This window comes from Centroberyx affinis, unplaced genomic scaffold (assembly GCF_046629955.1).
Source record: "Centroberyx affinis isolate AG114_WGS23_722 - 3 ecotype Tasmania unplaced genomic scaffold, CSIRO-AGI_Caff_v1 ptg000109l_1, whole genome shotgun sequence".
Taxonomy (NCBI): domain Eukaryota; kingdom Metazoa; phylum Chordata; class Actinopteri; order Beryciformes; family Berycidae; genus Centroberyx; species Centroberyx affinis.
This window is the reverse complement of record NW_027278811.1, coordinates 495,350-516,412: the sequence shown is the minus strand read 5'-3', so window position 1 is coordinate 516,412 and position 21,063 is coordinate 495,350. Positions and strand designations below refer to the sequence as shown.

At 41.8% G+C, this 21,063-nt stretch overlaps 2 protein-coding genes across 2 annotated transcripts in view; both read left to right on the top strand.

The window, feature by feature from the left end:
• ncapg2 (non-SMC condensin II complex, subunit G2) lies at positions 1-13,514 on the top strand. Its single transcript, XM_071525947.1, has 27 exons — positions 1-40; positions 270-408; positions 898-1,092; positions 1,656-1,770; positions 1,890-2,047; positions 2,391-2,525; positions 2,655-2,749; positions 3,107-3,263; positions 3,424-3,516; positions 3,667-3,792; positions 4,227-4,406; positions 4,763-4,915; positions 5,353-5,575; positions 6,546-6,643; positions 6,963-7,133; positions 7,216-7,286; positions 7,461-7,614; positions 7,801-7,974; positions 8,172-8,288; positions 8,760-8,906; positions 10,220-10,319; positions 10,604-10,803; positions 11,080-11,223; positions 11,471-11,574; positions 11,926-12,026; positions 12,191-12,290; positions 12,437-13,514. Exons 2-27 carry the CDS (start codon positions 331-333, stop codon positions 12,486-12,488), a joined length of 3,441 nt encoding a protein of 1,146 aa, XP_071382048.1. The 5' UTR covers positions 1-40; positions 270-330; the 3' UTR covers positions 12,489-13,514.
• A 986-nt stretch (positions 13,515-14,500) lies between these two features.
• ptprn2 (protein tyrosine phosphatase receptor type N2) overlaps positions 14,501-21,063 on the top strand; it is a 104,825-nt gene continuing 98,262 nt past the window's right edge. Inside the window, exon 1 of the mRNA XM_071525957.1 lies at positions 14,501-14,585. Coding sequence (XP_071382058.1) covers positions 14,501-14,585 — 85 coding nt within the window. The remainder of the gene's footprint in view (positions 14,586-21,063) is intronic.

Here is a 21,063-nt window from a genome sequence, read left to right as displayed (position 1 = left end):
GTCATACGGCTGTTCGCTCACCAAAATTATAAATAAGGAGGTAACAAACATACCTATTGGTAAATGTTATACATTTTGTTGATAAAATGATCATAACTGTATGGCCACTAACCAACTTTTGTAACTGGCATTCGTAATTAACGCTGTACTAACGCGAAGTACAAACTGCCTGCCATGTTTGTTTTGATCTTGTTAAAGTAACGTTAGCCCGCTAGGTTAATTAAGTTAGCATTATAATATCATTAACGCTACATCTCACACCATCCCAGGTTTTAGGGGATAAGCAGAGACCTCCTTCGCCGTCTTCACTTCACTTGAAAAACCCAAAACATGTCCAAGCGAGAGGCGTTTTTAGACGCCGTCTGTAAAGAAAATGTGGAGGACTTCCTCCGTTTTATCCAGCTTCATGTAAGTAACTTTGTCAGACTTCTGTCTTCTGGTCCTGAAAAAGTCTCAATTTGTCTTATCGGAACCTTAAGACGTCTTGTCTTTTTCGACAATACACAGTCAAATAATACAACATACGCTAAAATAAGTTAAATTTAGCATTGTAAAGTTGTAAATAATAAAGTTGTCAGAAATTGTTTAAACGTATAAACGTTGTTTATACGGTTAGAAATCAGCCCAGTCAGATTTCACGCAGCAAGTTTTGATAGGGCTATAGTTGTTTTCATTTTCATATTTATTGAGTTGAGGAAATTGGCCTTAACTGGCATTGGAAAGGTCTTAAAAAGTCATAAATTTAAACTGATGAAACGTGCAGTGTCTCTGCTTATGTAGGTAACCCAGCTAAAGAGCCAAAACCCTCTGTTCAGGCTGGTGCTGAAAGTGCTCAGTCTGTCCGGTCTGCCTCAAGTTGTTTGTTTGTGTCCTGCTGCTGTCTGTGTTGCTGAGCAGAAGGACAAAACGGAGCCTTTCGATGTGGAGGAGGTGGTGCAGGAGCTGCCCAGGGACCAGAGAGAGGCCCTGTGGGGGAGACTGGCCTCACTGCTGCAGGACGTCCTACTGGAGTTACCCCCTGAGCGCTGGGAGCCTGGGCAGGGGGCAGATGACAGGGAGGAGGGCATGGAGGTGCAGGTGTCAGCAGACCCAGTGAGTTCATCCAAGAACTTCCTCCTACTTGATGTTGCTTTTATTGTCACACAGCCAGGCGTGGTGGCATTGATTTTGATATACAGAATCACCTCTTCTTTTGTGCTATCCCATCACTTTGAGATTTGTGTTTTTGAGCTGCAGTTTGATATTAATAATAATAATAACTTTATTTATATAGCACTTTTATTAACAAAGTTACAAAGTGCTTAACAAGAAAGAATTAAAAAACATCAATTAAAAACAAAAGAAAAACAAACAGAGATCATGAAACAGAGGGGAATAAAATGAAGTTACCCACAAATATAGACTGTCAAAAGTGGGATAATAAAACACAGCAACATATCAAACATTCATAAAAGCTTTCTGATAAAAGAATGTTCTAAGAAGAGATTTAAAAGACACTAAAGATGTTGCCTGTCTGATCTCGATAGGCAGACTGTTCCACAGTTTGATATCAAATATGTCTGAATCACACACTGGTAAATGCCACCACATAGTTTTGCTTGCATATGCCCTCTATTTGCATTTATCTGACAATCTACTTGTTTACTTTCCTTCAGAAACACACCATGTCTGTTGTGGAAGGCGTGACACTAGTGGCCATGGTGTCTTTAAAGGTCCTACAAGACGGTGACACCTACAGCGCTCTTCTGGAATGCGCCAACAGGCTTCATGGTGGGCGTCTGTCCCACTGCTCTGTCTCTTTGCCAATAGATGTCTTTCCATTTTAATATAACAAAGGGTAGTTATTTTTCCCTCCATGAGATGGGTCTCTCTTTGTATCTTGCCCTCAGATGTCCTGGTATCGCTGCCTGTCTCAGAGACACCTCTGGAGCTCCATATCCACAAACTGTGTGAAGCCTGGTGGAAGAAAGGGCTGCAGGGGAAAGAAACGTTTGGCCGTACTGCTTTCCTCATCTCCCTGCAGAAGACCTTCATTTTGAAGAAAGCAGTCAGTATATGAACTCAGTTCTATTGAATTTAAGCAGCTTTGAGCCTTTTGATATGGCTGACATGAGGCTGTGTACCTACTGGGAACCCCTATTTACAGCTCTGGCTGTTTTTCATTATTTGAAATAATTGTATGTTGCACTTTCCCGACAGAACCGAGAGCAACTTTCATAAAAAGAGTGATTCAAGCATGTTTTCAAAGGGGTAACATAGCAACAGTAGTGGCCATAACCAGAATTTCGCACAAACATCTGTTTAAACTGCTGGTGGACACGGGGGATTAGGGGCTTGATGTGATTTCTGCATACTTGCTCATCATGCCTCCATGTTGTGTGTCTTGTCAGGGGGCTGAGATCCAGAGGCTTTGGGGCCTCCATGATGTGCTTTTGGGTCTGGACTTTACATCAGAGGACAACAAGCAGATAATTGACCTGCTGCTTCAGTGCTTCCTCCGTGTCATTTACATTAAACATGATGATGTGAGTAGAATGGGATCCAGTATCTGTGTGTGTGTTCACACGTATCTGTGTCCATATCTCTGTTTCCCACTTGTGGTGGGTCTGCCTTAGAAGCTACCCACCATCCTCATAATGTTTATGTTTTGACAGGGAAAGCGATTCCTGGTGTTTCTTTTTAGCTGGAACATCAACTTCATTTGGATGATTCATGCCACCATCAAAAACCAGCTGGAGTTCTTTACCAAGTAAGATGCTTTCTTCATTTTCATTTTTATCAAGTGCACTAGCGTTTTCTAGATGCTGGTGGTGGAGGGGTTTGTATGATTGGACTGAGTGAAACTACATTGGCTTTAAAAACTCCACCTGAAAACCACAGTGCCGTGGTAGTACAGTGTTGTTGTAACTAAGAGAATTGCTGAACAATTTTTAATTCAAGTTCTTGCTCAAAGACACTTCAGCAGGGCAAATCTTGCTGACACAGGGGCTTGACTACTCACTACACCACCCTGATGCCCCACATTTTTGTCTAGAAATATTTGATGGTACTCAAGTCTCTCTTTGTGTTATTAAGGACTGAATTGTTCTGTTGTGGTTCTCTTAAGGAGCCTGACTGATCATATAGCGGAGATCTACTTCAGAGCATGGAAGAAGGCTAGTGGAGACTTCATGGAGAAGATTGAGAGCTCATGCATCCAAGACTTCATGCAGCACGCTATCCTGCTCCATAGAGCTTCCCCTGTCCATGCCAAAGTCCGACAGGTAAACTGTCATTTCATGTCTTAACAACGTGCCTTATTCTGATTATCTACCGAACAGGCTTTAGCTACTGAAAACTTCTTTGCTGCTTGGTTTTCCAATATTTGCAGTCATGGTGTGCATATGTGTGTTTAATCTCTCATCTCCCTCCGCTCGTATCCAGATTGTGAGCTACTTCCACAAGAGGAAGGGCTGCCACAAGGTGGACAAGATGCTCTATACACTCTACAAGCCCATTCTCTGGAGAGCTCTAAGTGTACTCTTACACATTTCCTATTACATTCACACTAGTCTTTTATCCCTGTATGACATTTTCCTTTATCGTCACTCATTATGACTGTGTTTTCTATTCTAATGCAAAATATAATGTATAGCCTAATACCTTCTCTCCACATGATTTCTTTAGGCTTCTAACTTTGAGGTGCGCGCTAATGCCACTCTCCTTTTCACTGAGGCCTTTGCGGTCCATGATCCCGGTCAAAGCAGTGAGAATATAGATGAGACCATTCAAAAGCAGCTGGACACACTGATGGTGAGCACCATTCAAACCATTCAACCTCTTTTCTTTGTGAAATTGAGAAACTGAACGGCCACAATAATTTGAAGTTATCTGTTACATTATTCATCCCATGTGTGCGTGGAATGATTAGGAAATTATGTTTCCAGTGTTTTCGCTCCGGTGCCCCACTGCTACCACTGGAGCATGAAAATTCATTATCTGGCCTTATTGCTTAGGCTGCCCAAAAAAACCCAATTACAGTCACAATTGTGGCACAATTGTCTATATATATTGATCTAAATATCCAAATAAGAGGTGCTCTGTAATTGCCACACCCACTGGAACTAATCTTGGAATCGGCCCAAGAGCAAACATGAGCCTCAGAACCAACATTTCTACAAATACATTCTGCAGGGTATACTGTGTTTATCTACTTTTTTGCTGTTATACCTATCTGTCATCCTCAGGGCCTCCTGGATGACCCTCACCCCCTGGTGCGCTCCACTGCTACCCTGGGAGTGTGTAAGATCCTGGCCACCTGCTGGGAGCTGCTCCCCCCTACCGTCATCACAGACTTCCTGAAGAAGCTGGTGGTGGAGCTGGCTGCTGACACCAGCTCCCCTGATGTCCGTTGTGCCGTCTTCAAGGTGGGAAATGCATGTTTCTCTTTAGTCAGTTGACTGGACTTGGGACCTGCTGAATATTATCAGAGAAAACACAAACATAATACTCCTCTAGAATGTGTCTCCTAGAGTTGAAATGAATCTTGAACAAAATCTTATCCAGGTGCTAAGCTTTTGGCTGAATAATTTTACCCAAATGGCAGGATCTTATCTAGTAATATCAGGGATTGAACTTAATATTTAGGCATTCCTTGTCCAAAGGTTTTGTGGTGCCACATTGAGGGACATTATTTCCATTCTGAACATGATTAGTACGAGTGGTACTGTTGCCAATAGACATAATCGGTAATGATTTATGGTTGGTCTGATGTGTCCTCCAGTGCCTGACTATCGTCCTGGACAACGCTCTCAGCCATCCATTGTTGGAAAAGCTGCTGCCTGCTCTGAAGTACAGCCTTCATGACAACTCTGAGAAAGTCCGCACAGCCTTCCTTGACATGCTTATCAAGGTCAAAGCAGTGCGTGCTGCCAAGGCAAGTTTGCGTTTTCTTTTTGGTATATCCATTTTATGAAATTTTGTCAATAGGCTTTTATTAGTGCTGTTTTTGTCATGTGGGTATGTGTGTCGTAATGCAATTTTTGAAATGTCTTTCTATTCAACTGTTTGGCTATGGACCTACTCAAAAAATACATGTATTTCATAATTCAGGTATAAAGATCAGAGATGGATTTGGCCACATTAACAACAAAGTGTAAATACAAATTGTCTCCAATACACATACAGTGACTGTGTAAATGGGAATAAACCTACATGCGCTGAAAAGAAAAATCTGAAGACTGAATCACTGTCGGGTGTAAATGTAATCCAGCTAAATCATATCCAGACACAATCCAGAAAGGAAATGTGATGTTAATACCAGGTGTAAAAAGGACCAACTTTTCTCTTCATCTCCTCTGTGCCACTATCCAGTTTTGGGACGTGTGTAACATGGATCACCTACTGGCCCGCCTGGCTATTGACTCCCAGCCTGTCTCCAAGCGCATTGTCAACCTCCTTTTCAAGTCCTTCTTCCCGGTCAATGAGTCGGAGAAGGAGTGGTGTTGTCGCTGCATCACCCTCCTCCAGATGAACCCCATGGCTGCCAGGAAGTTCTATCAGTATGCCTACATACACACAGCTCCCACCAACATAAGTAAGTTGGGGGCAATAGCTATGAAATAATAACACTTTGCTAATTACATCTATGCAGGCTGTGCTTAAGGCATTGAAGACTTTGTTTGCACATACAGTGCCCTCCAGAATTTTTGGCACCCTTGCTGAAGACTAGCCAAAAATATTGGGAAATTAATTAACACAAGTAATCAGTTTTATCATTAGCTCAGTAAATTTAGAAAAATATATTCTGTCATTTAGAGGCAGTTCGTGATGCAAATGTGTTCTGGGTCTTCCAAAACTATTTACATGGCACATTTCACTTAGATTTAATATGTTTACTTCAAGTATGACCCATATAGATCATGAGATTTGTGCCATATTCCTCTGACATGCTCTGGCAAGCTTCTGCTTCTACCTCCTCATTTGAATGGAGATCAGTTGGCTTCGCATACATACTTCAAGTTTGGCTATTTTTAACTCTGGCAGAGGAGTGGATGATGTAGTTAACTAAAGGTCAAAGTTTTGAAGGTGTGTAATTCCCCCATTATATTTATCTTGTTTCCACTGTGCCTAAAATACATATTTGGGTCTTGACTATACTTTTTTCCTCTTGAGGTTGATTTAAAAAACAACTGGAAGAAACCTTACCCCAGAATGCAGTGTATTTTTTTATTGTTTATTGTTTTATAAGTTATATAGATAATAGACTTATTTTATGAACAGTTGGCACTGAATGGAAAATAAATTACATTACACATTTTCTGAGCAGAGTATATAGCTTGCTACTTGTGTATTTATTTACTTGTTTATCTTTATCTTTAAAATAATGTATATACAGCTTTTCACCACAACTCCATACAGCGTCTCCAAACAAAGTGTAGTTTCTTGTGTTGAAGGACCACTGCATTACATTTGTAGTGCAACCATTCAGTCTTTCCCATGTGACGTCCAGTAACAATCTATCATGTAAAAAATAAGTATGCTTTTTTCTTTCTCTTTCGTTCCAGTAAAGCTGATGTTGTCCATTCGACGTGTTCTGAACAGCTGTATCCAGACTGACTTTGACCAGACAGAGATTAATGACAGCAACAAGGAGAACAGCATCGTAAGACGGCAGAACTTACTCTAACAGTTGTCTAAACTGGTTTGAATTTTGTTTGCTTTGAAATTCTTCAAGGAAGAAGGGCAGATTTATGTAGGACAAACCGAAGTGAAAGACTTATTTTTATATTTCATTTAATTTCATGTTTAGTGTCTTGCAGATCTCTAACTTCAAAATATCTTAGGAACTTTGGAGGTAGTAGTTGTCAATTTTATCAATCCACTCCTCAGTTGTGTCTCTCGAGTGAAGTATATTGACACATGAGTGCATGTATAATTTATACTGAATATATCTGAGTTTATGGAGAGTTTGGTCTTGGCAGGCTGAAAGTACTCTGTCTGTGAAAGACACGGCCATCGTGTCCAGTCTGCTGGAGGTGGTGGTCATCCTGTGGAGAAGCATTGAGAAGGCCCTGGAACACAACAAAGAGGCCCAGCAGTACACCTTTGCCAAGTTTGGCAGTGTTATGGCCAAGTATTTCAGCACCTTTGAGGTAAATCACCTGACAAGCATTGTGATGATTACATTTAATTTCTTCACAGAACTTCACTCCTTATCCTTGGTTTGTCTTTCAGGATGAGCGTTGTACCGTTCCTCTCATTCTCCTGGCCTCACTTATGCCCCCAACTGCAGTTCCAACATTCAGGTGAGCATTAATCCATCGCTTAGTCTCTTTGTCTCTCTGTGTCTGTGTCTCGCTCTCCATCTCTTTCTTTCACTTGCTTTCTTTTGATCTTTCACTCTCTCTCTAGCTCCCTTTCTCTCTCCCTCTTGTCTCTGTCTAACCTATTAAGCCCACATTCTACTTTCTCGTTCCCAGCTGTGGTGTCCTGTCCAGGCTGCGGCGGATGGAGCCAGGAGCTGTGTTGACGCAATACAGCCAGCTATTAGACTGTCTCTGTGGCTGGGGCCAGGTCGGTGACATCCTCGAACTTGTCACTGACTGGCTCACCGAGGCCCTGCCCAAGAAAGCGGTGAGTAAATGCAAGCTTGATTTTACTTAGAGGTGAAGGGCTGTAAATTTATCCTGTGGTTGACAAAATGGAGACTGTTAGGTTTCTCTGATTTCGATGGACTGAAATAGAGGTTTAATCCAAACACGTGTCCCTTGTAGCTCATTTCCAGCGGGTGTCGTAAAGTTATCTTCCTATCAATTACAGGACAAGGCTAATAGCAGTCGAAAGGTGCGTATCCAGGAGACGGTGGAGGCCAAACCAGACCTGGCCCTGGCTTACCTGGAGTACCTGTTCAGCCGCACCTCAACGCGGGAGAGTGTCTTCTCTCTCAGTCAGGGTCCACTGAAGCAGCTCCATAAAGTCCTGGGGTCATGGAGGGTATGGCAGATATTCAATATTCATACTGTTATATTCATCAGACCTGGGTCAAATTCTTACAAATCTATAACCTTTCCGATCCTTGTATCCGTGCTGCTATGTATGACAGTCATACATATACAGATGTATTTTTTAGTAGCTCCTCTGTTAGAAACAGGTTTCAGATTAATTAACTAGTGTGATGTTTGTCTCGACAGTCGGTGCTGTATACTCACCTCAGCTCCACCACGGCAGATCCTAAAGATCCCAGCGTAGAAACTGCACTGAAAGCCTTCACATACTACGGCCGTCTTGGTGCACATCTGCAACATAACGTGAGTCTCTCTGTGCTTCTACTTCTCACTTACATTACTTGTTCCCCCATATCCTTCCTTTCCATTCCACTTTTCACTTTTTATTTATCCAGTGAAAGTTGACTGAGCACACTTTTCCAGCAATGCCCTGCTTCACATTCATATGGTTGCTTGTGTTCACTTGCGTTCTGGGAGCTGCTCAGTGCAGCCACAATCTTTGTCACTGAGCAGGTCCACTGGAGCAGTTGGGGTTGAGTTGTTGCTCAAGGGCACCTCGACAGTAGTTGTTGAGGGAGGGGAGAGTGCTATTCATTCACTTTTTCCACCCACATTTTCCCAAGTGGTCCAGCTATTCGAACCAGCGACCTTCCAGTCACAAACCCAGATGGTTTATCCTGTTTTGCTCTGTCAAAAAATGCTTTTCCTTCTCCAACTACAAAAGCAAGTTAAATAAAAAATAAACAAACATTTGAACATTTGCTTCTGTCCTAGTCCTCAGAGGGTCGTGACTACTTGCTGTCCCTGGAGCACGTGGCAGCGTGGGTGGCTGAGAGGGTGCTGCCCTTCCTCGCTAACCGTAGCGACGATGACGATGCTGACTCAGAGAAGCCACAGGAACTGGCCAGACAGATAACTGAGGTGAGCTCTATTGGCATTGGGTAAGGCTGGGGATTTTGGGATATTTTTTCAAGAACAATACCAGTTCTAAAACAATAGTTTTCACCATACCTTGCTGTTAAAATGGCACTATTTAGACTAATTTTTCACGCTGGCGACCCCAAATGGCAGCAAGAGGTACCTGTTTAAAGACCGAAAATACTGAGAAATCATGTAACTTGACGTCAATGAACTGCACAGAGCAGGCTAATGTTTACCAACCCAGACAGTTACCATACCAAACACCAGAGTTTCATTTGGGTAAATAGGGCAAATCTATGGGGTCTCAACTAAAGGGATGAGATACTCCTCTCCATTGCAGCCCCACTTTGTGATTTAGCCTCATAAGGACAGGTATATTTTTCCATAACAATCTTGCCTAGTGCAGCTTTAAATGAAAGCGCATCTTATTATCTGATACAGTAAATTAATATTTGATCATGCCATCTGCTTTTCACAATATAATCATACCACACTCAATTGATCTCCTTAAATACAATATCTATTAACTAGAAGAGAATTTGAGTTCTCAGTGTAAGGCATTTTGAAGCTTTCTTTTTCTTCTTAATGGTTTTTCAATACCGAGTATGGATGGATGGTTGTGAGTGTATAGAGTGCAAAAAAAATGAGGCTTCTGTGATGATTTTGACCAATGTCTTACCCCAAAACATGCCAATTATGAGTCCTTGTTATTTTCTTCCTAACACCCACTCTATCTATAGATGATGCACTGTTGTGTTGTTATCCAGAACATTAAGTTTTGTGGAGTCGTCCCCCCCCCCCTCCTGCTTCCATGACTTTCAGCGCTGCTCTGTAAATTTAGACTGCTCATAGATTGTTCCACTTCAGTCAACACGCGCTCAGTACATGCCTTCCTCCTGCTCACACTGCCATATTCAAGTGGGCTTTTTTCCCTATTTGTGCCATTACTCTCCAGCCTGTCACTGCATGGCTGCTTCGATCAGATATTGAAAATAATCGCTCCATTTCTCTCAGTGCTCTCCTAGTTCAAGTAGGCTAACTGTTTCCCCAGTCCCAGTGATGGGGGCATCCTAGACAGCTTCTACAGGGCCTGTATTATATAAGCATGTTGCCTGTAGTGTGTGTGTATATATCCTGCATAAGAATGAACATCCTGTCCTAAGAATGATCATTCAAGTGAAGTGTAGCCGAATTCCCCTTGGGCCTCATCTCTTCCCCACATTCCTGTGGATTTTTATTCCATAATAACTGTCCCGTCTTTTGAGTGTGAAAGATTTTTTTTTCTGCAACTTGATGGTGCTGCATTTTACCAGAGCTTCCTGACAATGTGCCGAGACGTTTTGCTGGTGGGTTTGGGGGACGAGGCGTTCAAGGGTCAAATCCTGCACCTGTGCTCTCTCATCCTCCTCTCAGGTGAGCATCTTAAGTGTCTCAGTTTCAGTGATCTACAAAAACAAAACATACAGCAAGGGCACTGACAATATTATACACAGGCTTTTTTATGGGAGAGTATACAGTTTGAATTGGTTATTTCAAGTCAAAGGTATTTTTTGGAGTTTAAATAATTGCATTGCCTATAGTGATTAAACTCCACAGAAGCTAGTGTTCATTTCACTGTCAAAACACCTGCATGTCCTGTTCTGCATTAACTCCCTTACAAATATGCCTAAATTGTTTGTTTTTCTTTGTGTTTCCAGAGGAGGGCTGCTTGTGTGTTCCCCCACTGCTGCCTGTTCTGAAGGAGGTGGCAGAGAGCTTTGTCCCCGAGGACAACCGGGGCCAGGAAGACCATGAGGACCCGGCCACTGTCATTCTGGGGGTGGTGGCCAACATCTTCCAGAAGATTGTGGAGCTCTTGGCTCGCCGCCTTAGGAAGGAACCAGAGGAGGGAAAACAGGTGTGTTGACCTAATATTTTTGTATTACCGTAATTTGATATATCTGTACTTCTGCGTTTTCTGCCTTCGCTTACTGAGCTGTAGTTGAGAACAGAAAGATTCGAACAGAAACATTTTTGTTTTGTTGTTATAGTTCCATCTAGAAAGGTCCTTTATCACATAAAGAATCTGTCAGGAGTCTTCAGTTAATCTCGACATTTCAGTTTTGCACAACTCATTCAGTTGGTAGAGACTGTTTATTGTTATGATTTTCTCCCTCTTTGTGCCTTGGCCTAGCTGTGCCAGTCAGCTGTGCCCGGCCTGGCAGACTTCCTCCAAGTGGCGCAGACCTGGGAAGGTGTCCAGTCCAACCCTCTCAACGGGGTCTTCTCTACTCTTTTTGCTGTCATCATCGTGGAGAAGAGACATGTGCTCCAGAAGGTGTGAGCTGGCAGAGCATGGCATAGATTGAAAGATTTAGATTTTGAATTACATTAATATTGTCATTTGTAGGTATCCCACATGTCCTGGAAAACATGGAGTTTGTGACCAGAAACTAGTGTTCCCCCCTCACTCCAAAGAAAGAAAAAAAAAATCTCTGTTTGAGAGCCTCCCTCAAGCCTAGTATATAGTATAATGTTATTGTTCTCTATTGTTAATATACCTCCTGTGTTCACATCTTTTAAAGATTTCCCATCCTGAAGAGGTGATCACCCCAGAGTCTGTGGAGGACATGCCTCCTCTGTCCAGTGTCCTTCTGTCTGTTGTCCTCAGATCGTCCCCTGTTACCAGGTAACTTAGTCCACTTTTTGTTCCCACTTAGTCTGCTTTTTTGTACCCCGCTTTTTCTGACTGGGGCCAAAATCTACCAGGGCCAACTGAACATGCCCTCAGCTCAGAAAAATCTCCTTTTCAAAACGATACGCTTCTTTGCCTCCTCATCTGTTTTCTCCTGAGACCAGGGCAACTAACAAACACAGATGCCATGCCAAAGCTTTTTATAATTTTGTTTTATAAGCAACCAGATTTTCAACCAATTGACTTTTTGCCTTTAGGAGAACCAAAACGTAATGAACAATCATGAGCCTATCAACATCATAACTTGGTGTTGCTTCTAAATCAAACTTTGTGTGTTTCCTTCAGGGCCTTTTTGACAGAGATCAGCTCATCTCTGGACTCCGAGGCCATCGGGTCTCTAACTGAACTGGCTGCGGTCCTGCACATCTTGGCTGTCATCAGACACAGTGAGTTGAAGTAGCTTTCAGCCAGTGATTTTCATTATCGTAAATTCAGTCAAAACAGGTTTATTGATCACCCGGGGGAAACTGAAAGATGTTTTTCTGAAAACAGTCCTATTGCCAGAGTTGTCACCGTTTGTGGGTTTTTATTTATTTGTTTGTTTTTTTAGCGGGGCAGTTCAAGGCAGGTTTGAAGAGCGCAGCCATATCTGTCCAGAGGCAGCTTCAGAAACATGCAGTTGCAGCTGCAGACAACGGAGACATCCAGAGGTAGGTGGAGGGAAACAACATAGTGCATTCCACAATCTACTGTTCAGATTTTTGTCTTTGAATGATATGGGGGTAAATAAATTGTTCATTAATATTTGATGCATACGCTGTAATGACTTTGAGCATCTTCTCTTTTTTTTCTCCAGGGCTATTTATGAATCCGCCGCCAAGACCTTGAATGAAATTCTGGATTTCTGAATTTCCTTCTTTAAAAACAAATTTGGGTCGGTGTGAAATGTAATTTTTGCTTTACGTTTGCATTGCATGAAGCAAGGGAGAGCAGTAGTGTGTCTGTTATGCTGGAAGAATAGTAGCCTACCTTCACATTGCATATTTATTTGTCCGTTCAATCTGTTTAACATACACCTCATCCGGCACCTCATCACTAGGTTAGAATAACTATCTAACCAATCCAATTTCTTGGCTTGAACGACTGCTTTTTATGTGTCTATTATAAGTAATACAAAAAATGTATTAAGATAAGATGAAATTTGAATGGTCCCCATGGGTAAACTGGGTAATTGACATGAAGACTTCAATATTACTGTCAGGAAATCAGAAGTGAATTGTTTCCTTATGCCTTTTCACTTTTGGCAGATACATTTTTTCATGAGAGTTCCTAGTTTTCTATTTCCTTCATTCAGTTAATTTTGTATAAATGGTAATTTACTGCTTTTCCTCACTGGCAGAAGTTTGTCCCACTCCACTCTTGATACTTGTTAGCAATACAACTTTTCCATTTTATGGTCTGTTGACAGCAAAGACAGCCAAGTATGTTGTTGACACAGCTAACCCCATAACAGGCAGACAAAAATTACACAATAAATATTTCTGTTTGGTTCGCTGCCCATGTTTAAAACTACAGTTTGGATTGGAATCTAAAGCCGGGGACAAGTGCGGACCTGCTGGCATGTTTTTGTCCAGTTTAGCTCCACTTGTCTGTGTTTATTTATATCTTGATGGCAGACATTACTCCAGTCTTGTCTCTCGGGCTTTGTGCTTTGGGAGAGAATTGATGATGTTAACAAATATTGATTGGATTCTCCCAGACCGCAGGAATAACATATGGGTTCCTCGATGGACTGGTATTCTCCTTTAAGCTGGCTACTTTCACTCTCTCATGCGCTCCACTGTCACTCTATTTAGACAGTTGCATATATACAGTATGTTTGTCATATGTTTCAGTATCTGTATGTTTTTGTATCTGTAGGTCTGTCGGTTTGGATGTGCTATTAATAAGAATAAAACAAGCTGTATCCATCAAACTCAACTTCATGTGTTTACTTCTTTCTCAGATGGTTTTCTTGCCTGCATGGCAGAGTTTGCCAAGCGGTAATAACTCAGTATAAATAAACAATACATCAACCTCTCACTTCTTTGCTAGCCCTTCATTTTAAGGCGAAAATGTCTAGATTGATTGCTATTCTCCTTCCACCTTTCAGGCTACTTTCACTGTGTCTCACTTTTCACCAGCCAATTACCTGTATGTTTTCTATATGTTTCAGTATCTGTGTGTCTGTCAAGGCACAGGTTTGGTGTGTGCTAGTACCCTAATGAAAAGTCACTACAAAATCCTAACAGGGACTTGGTGTGTGTGTGGGTGGTGACCTTCTAGTGACCTTATTATACTGTATGGTATATTTTTATCTCCTGTGCTGTCAGTATAATATTCCTATAGGGACTAATAGTAGTTTTGCTGTGAAATGTTGTTATAGCCTCCCTTTAAAATGCACATTGGGAATACTATATATTTTTTTTTACGTCAGGGTAATAAGATGCATCAATCAATCTCAGCTCCATTTCTTTTTCTCATATTTTTCTCTTGCCTACATGGCTTCCAGGTAGTAATCACTCAGTTTAAATAAGTAGTAAATCACTCTGTCATGCATCCATCCACCCGTCCGTCCGTCCGTCCGTCCATCCATCCATCCACAGGGCCAAGGCGCTGTTGCATGCTGCATGCATCGCTCCTCGCCATGTGTGCTTGACGTCAGAAACTTAGGAGGGGCTCCTCCGTGAAGCTGGTTGCTGTTTGTGGTGCTGAAACAACGACTGTCTTGTGCCATACAACGAATTTGCTCTGCATTTTCCTCCCCGATTCAATCATGCTGCTTCAGTCAAGCTGTCTCCGACCTGTCCTCGTCTGAGTTGATATTAAACATGCTGTTTTAGCGGAGGTGCGCGATGGGATTAGTGTAGGCAGGAGCGGTATGGATTCACTGTGCTGTCCCATCCTCTTCGCTGCATTGGCTCTCAGCCTCTGCTCTTCACCTGCCCTCGCTGACAGAAAATTTGGTAAGTGACTGTCCTTTAGACTGTTTCATTGTTGTTTTCTTAAATACCTTTTCCAGGTGTTCACTCGGTTCAGTGCCATGTTGCACCGTCCGTGGTGCTGAAAGCCAATGAATGGCGGGCTTGGCAGGGTTGTTTATACAAAGATGTAGCTCCCTTTACAAAAAGTTAAGAAAACGTCCCTGTTGAGTGTAATATTGTGGTATTGGAGAAGCAAGTGCCATCACCTATTTACAATTTGCATAAATTATATCTGTCCCTTGGCATAGCAGATTGGATGAAATCTGAAGATCCAACAGAAAAGTGATTTAAATCTATTTGGTCTATTTATTTATGGATAAAATGCTTGCTGTGAGACATGATTTTTCTTTTTGCATGCTTAAGGCAGGATATATGAAAAGTGTTGAGTTGCACTAGTTAGTTATGCTATTTTGATCATAGCCTACTATTATGTCACCACAGTAAAAAAAAACAAAAAACTTCTCAGGCATTAATAAACCTTATTCTCAGATTGACAACCATGCAACTGTGAAATAATGCAGTGGGTTTTGAATGGGTTTCTTAGCTCCCATGGCCATGAAAATTACTCAGCACATACCCTTAAGGAGCATGCAATTTTAAATTCCAGTTAAATATTTAATAATACCCTATACCTCCTCGGGAAAGGGCATCTCTTATATGGCCCTGTTTCATTTTCAGACTTGGCTGGAGTGTCTTTCATTATCCTTGATTTGTTCTTCCTGCTCTGCCTCCAACACTCCACGCTGTAATTTTCAAAGTATGGCATATTTCCAAAGTATCGCCTATTATAGTGGTTACTGTGATTAAATGTGTCCTTTTGTTGAGACTATGTGACAGAGACAAAGGTAAAGGTTTTCAGAATGATCATCTTCATCTCTCACTCATCTTACTGATTCAGGTGAGTGTGTGAGAGAGACACAGTCACCTCTATCAAGTCTTCTGATCCAGGATCACTAATCAGGATACAGGACAATATAAACTTTACTATGGCCAAACAGGCAGACAGGTCTCAACATTGGCTTTCCTTTTCAGTGATGATTCATACAGGCACAGAGCTACGTCACAATCTGTACATATTTAGAACAGGAAGGTTGCCCTCTTTTTTACTGTGCAACTTGTGCACACACACACACACACACACACACACACACACACGTACACACACCCCCGTATACATGCAGCATGCTGATGTACACACATAGTTTTCTTATGTATGAATATACACATATACATTAGCCTTTCTATAGCATATTATTTGTTTAAGAGTATGAAATAGATAATGTAGTAAGCACAGAACTTTCCATTTCCTTTGTGTCTGTGTTTTTCTCCCCTGCAAATTGGCTAATTTATGCCTAGAATACTTGTGAATGAGTCAGTGCTTATTCCCCGGGTGAATTTGTCTCATTGAATTCTCAGTATGTTTTTCTCTCTTTGTGGAAGAGGTCTCCATTGTCAGAGTGTGGCTGGGAGTTAGAGATGGTTATTGTTTTTAATGAGTCCCACTGTGCATTACGCCATGTCATTGCTTTGGTTCAAGGTAGGCTATTGTGATGTAGCTGTGTGTGTTTGTCTGTGTGTGTGTGTGTGGTGTGTGAGAGACAGAGAGAGTGTGTGTGTGGGTGTGTACCTGCTTGTATGCAAGCACATGAAAGCCAGATAGGGAAATGTGGGTCTTCATCCACATCTGCGGCTGCACTCTCAAATGAACTGCTTTAAAATTCTTAAGAGTGATGCAAATTTGGTCCCGCACATAAGAATACATTTTCACATTCCTAACACAAAGTAGTCCTGTCTCTGCAGAAATTTTGAAGTGCTGGAGGACTGTTCTATCCTGATATGAGTTGACAGAATTTGGGATTTTGTGATGAATGCGCTTTTGGGAATATGTTATAACGCAGTAGTGATGTGTGCACAAAACACGGGTAACAGTAAAAATAAAGGTACTATTCAAACATGCGATATTGGAAACAGTTAAAGTTCTGTTATGGTGTGGGGTGCATTTGCCTGGCATGGTTTAGGTCCGCTCAACCCATTAGAGGGCAAGATAAACACCAATAAACACAAAGGCATACTGTGTGGTCACCTTGATCCTGTTGTGAAGCATTTCTGAGCAGTCTGTTCCAGCATGGCTCTGTCCTTATCCAAACAACAGGAGAGGTCACAGACTGGTTTGAGGAATATGTGGCACGGTGGTTGTTCATGCCAGAAATTACTGTACTTTCCTGTCGGGGTCTCCAACCAGCCGTGAGCCTATGAGTCCAGGGCCCACCAGCGTGACGGATAATTCAAACAGGGTGGTATTTCTTCCAGTGGCAGGAGTTTTATAAACTTCTACAACTCTGTTACGCGTGAACTGTGTCGTAAACCACACACCATGGCTATCACAGTCACTCGTTTCAACACTTAATGGAAGATTATACAGTTTGTCCTGCTTTCACCACTGTTGACAAAAATAGTAAAATGATAGATAATGGTTTGTATTCCTCCAACTGAGTTTCAGACGCTTTAGGAGTCTCTGCTATCTATACCAGGTGATCTGACAGCTTGTGGTGGCCCTGCACCCTGTTCACAGTAATAGCATCATTTGAAGAATGCATTTACAGACAGCAGAACAAAGTCTTGCCAATGGAAAATTTGCAGAAATTGATATACAATTAAACTAGGCTTTACCCTGCGATCTGCTAAAATGTTGCTATCAGGCCTGTTGTTACAGTTCTATGCAGCATCTCTGTCCTGTTATCAATGGTTCGGCAGTGTCCTGCATCCTTATAAAGAGCACCGAAAAACACATAATTTGTTAACTAGACAGCCATTCCCTAGCTGCAAGGTGGTGTTTTGCTAGCAAGATTGTTGTGCTCCTGGCAAATATTAGGACAAATAATGAATTCATTAAAAAAGGGAAATATTGAATTAAATAAAACAGGTGTTTTCCCAGTTAGATTATAGCTTATAAATAGCTTTTTCAACAAAGACGAATATATCACACTAACTCCTACTCAGTTGTTGGCTACATTTTAGTAATACATGCAATTATCTAGCGGTAATGCTGAGATGAGATTGAGTGGGGAGTTTGAAACAAGGTTTCTCAGAAGTGCAAAAAGAAATCTCGGAGCTTGATCACAGCGTATTGATTCTGTTTGATCACCAAAGCCGTGTGTAGTATTTGCCGCAGGCTTGGAGGGTTTCTATCTCGGCTCACCTGAATAGGGAACCCACTTCATAGAGGCGACTGCCTTTTTCACCCAATTGCTCCATAAATACATTATAGACAAATTAAGGAGTGTTGTGTATTGATGGATTGAGATATTTGACAGGAACGCTTATCCACAATATGTACTGTGGACTCAGACATCCTCCTTTAGGCCTGTGCTGCTGAGTCTCTTCATTGTGCCTGGCTATCAGAGCCATCGCCTAATATGCCCAGACAAGTTAGATTTGATTCATACGCTGCTGAGCTCTATCTATTTTGCCACGGGCATCTGTCATCCCATAGATATCAGGACTGAGTGGAGATATCAAATATAATATAGTGGTGATAAATCATCTGAGTGGATTGAAATGCACTGTGATGTGGGGATAGATATCTGACTGCTAGGTGGATTATGAACACGGTGTTCAGGAGAGGCTCAACATCTTGCTTCAGCCTTTTATTTTCATCCTATATGTCGCCTGGTGTGTTTTCATAATACTTCCTCAGTTGCTAGGACACCCCCCTGTCAATCCTGTGGGACCACTTATATGAATGTGGTTTCTCTTGGGAGCAAGCTTATTATAGTTTACAGTAACCAAATCTTATAGGCATTTTAAAACATTTCAGTACACTGAAAGAATAAGACAAAAATACAGATACGAAAGAAAGAAAATTGAGTTTGAATCAAGTTCTGCCTGCAGTCCAAGTGAAATAAATCAAAAACCAACATGAATCATTTTCACATTTAGTCCTTTGATGAGTGCCATAAAGTGAGCAAACTGTATGTAGAATAGGACGGGAAAAATCCTTTGATCAGCTGTCAAAACGTTGATTCATACTATGCCCGTTCAAAGACAGCATCAATATGTGCTCAATACAGACACCAACACATTCCTCACAAATGCAAGTGCTCAAAAATGTAAACTAAAACTAGATGTTAAAAGGTAAAACATTTCTGAATTATGAATGAACACTCAATTCAGAAACCCTGTCTGAAAACCAACTGAAGCCAAACCATAATTAAAATAAAAATCGATCCAAGGAGAGAAGCTAATGGAACATACAAAACTATAATAACCCTGCCATGGTGTTTCTCACTCCTTCAGTAAAGGCCGCAATGCATTTAGACTTTATCGACAGTTCGGGTGTGATCCCTGTCTAGAATGTGCTAAATGCTACGACTCGTCCGATTAATGGCAAAGTCTATGAGATTTTAATGTACAATGCTTCCCTCCTTTGTGCACAGGCCTGCAAATTGGGGCCACACAGTCTGTGCAGGATGGTTAAATGATGATCGCTGAGCATTTGGTGTGTTATTTGCAAAGCCTGTTTTTCTAAATTGATAATCTCGACAGCTGCTGCATTCAATATGAGTGTAATTGATGTGACATCATGTTCTAATTTTTTTTTGCCTGGCGTCTGTTGTTGAATGTAATATATGCCTATTGATTCTAACTAACAAACAGCATATTATGATCAACCTCTTCTCAGCTGCAGTAAACCCAGATACAGCTGGTATAGTCTAGTTTTTCTGGATTCAGTTTCACATGAATTGTAGACTGATAAGCTATTTATTACATGTTTCTGGAATTGCTGTGCTGCAAGTTGTATTTCGGATTGCTACGAGCCATAAAGGGAATATGGGATTTTTGAGTCTGTAGTTAATTTCAGTGTTGCAACCTTTAAGGTGTGATACATTTAAGCATTGAACTGCAGAAAACGGCACAAAGCAGGCTGTATATTCCTGGCTTGGGATGCTGCCACGGCTGGTGTGATAACAGACGAAGTGCGATGTTGCTTTGCGACTCAACAGATGCTTGGAGGAGTGTGTTGGCTTTGAGTGGTTATTGAGACGAGGGAGTGGGAGCAAAGCGGCTGGCTGCGCTCGTGTGTGTTTCCAGACAAATGTCACTGGCTCTTGAGAGGAAGGAAGTCAGAATTGTGTCAGATAGACGTGTTGAGGGGAGCCGTCTCCTAATTTTCTGTCTGCTTCCGTCCAAGGTGAATCCAAACTGAAATTTTAGGTCAAGGAGGATGTGTGCCACCGCTGAGAGGAGCAAGGAAGCGTATAGTACATTTTTGGGGCGTCCTCTGCTCTTCTTTCATGTTATAATGTAAAATTAAATTAAATTTTGATAGAGGCTTTTTACTCTCCGGAGACTTGTCAGGTATTTCCAGAATATGATGCACACACACACACACACACACACACATTGTATGATGTTAAAACCATTTTCCCACTTACACATCTTTGTCTATGCCTCCGAGGATAAAAGCGAGAAGAATGGGCTTCTTATCGTTATTTCTCACCACACCAAATACCTGAGATCCAGAGCCTGGTGTGATGGGGAGTGTGAAAATATCCACCAGTATTAGAGGGAGAATTGCCATGCCTCTGCTCAACTGTTTTGTTTTAAGTTTAAATTAGAGGATGGTGATAGGAGGTCAGTCTGAAGGTCACCTCGGTGTTGCGGAGCCAAGATTTATAATGAGGACAATAACACAGTAATGAGGATTCTGAAGACTGCGAGTTGAGCAGAAGAATTAATCTATACTATCTCAGCTGTGATTAAAAGCAGGGATGCGTCTGCTTCGTTTATTGATTAATACTCTGGACCATCTCTCAGTGCAGCAAGGAAACAAAATGACTGTCAGGGAGAGGCAAGGGGAGTGAGGAACTTTGCATATGGCAATGGCAAACTCAAGATGCATCAGCTATTGCCATTTAAACTAGACATTTCAGTTTGCCCAACAGATGTTGCAGCATAGTTGGCTACAGCTAACTGGTCTTTTGCTGTTTAGTACTTTAAATGAGATTCAATTGCCAGTCATAAGAGTCAGAATCAGATTGAGCTTTCTCAAATTGAAGGGTGAAAACCTCTACTTGAGTGCATCTAAGATGGAGGACTAGAGATTTCCCTGGGGGCTAGACTGTGTGGGTTTACCCTGAGCAGCTCACAGTGTGAGAAAGAAGGAAATATGGACGCTTAGGCCTTTGACTTCCTCTGGTCTCCACTTCAACACCCAATCACACCTCAGAATCGGGGAGAAAATCAAATGTCTGAATCATTCAGTGCAGGTCAGGGAAAAGGTCAAGCCGGCCTATTTCTGGGTCCTCTGCTGCCGCACTGATGCTGCCATCTTTAATTCATGGCCGTTGTCTGGGCTGTCGCCTGGAGCTGGCAGCTGAGTGACTGAGAGTGACCTGCCTCCCTGGGAATTCTGGGTGAAATTCTCTTGAAACTCGGTGAGAAATGTGTTTGGCTACAC

Coding starts and splice junctions, on each gene's coding strand:
- ncapg2 (XM_071525947.1), top strand. CDS start 331: ATGTCCAAGCGAGAGGCGTTTTTAGACGCCGTCTGTAAAGAAAATGTG. Junction 2,526..2,654: donor TTTACATTAAACATGATGAT/GTGAGTAGAATG, acceptor ATGTTTTGACAG/GGAAAGCGATTCCTGGTGTT. Junction 7,615..7,800: donor AGGCCCTGCCCAAGAAAGCG/GTGAGTAAATGC, acceptor TATCAATTACAG/GACAAGGCTAATAGCAGTCG.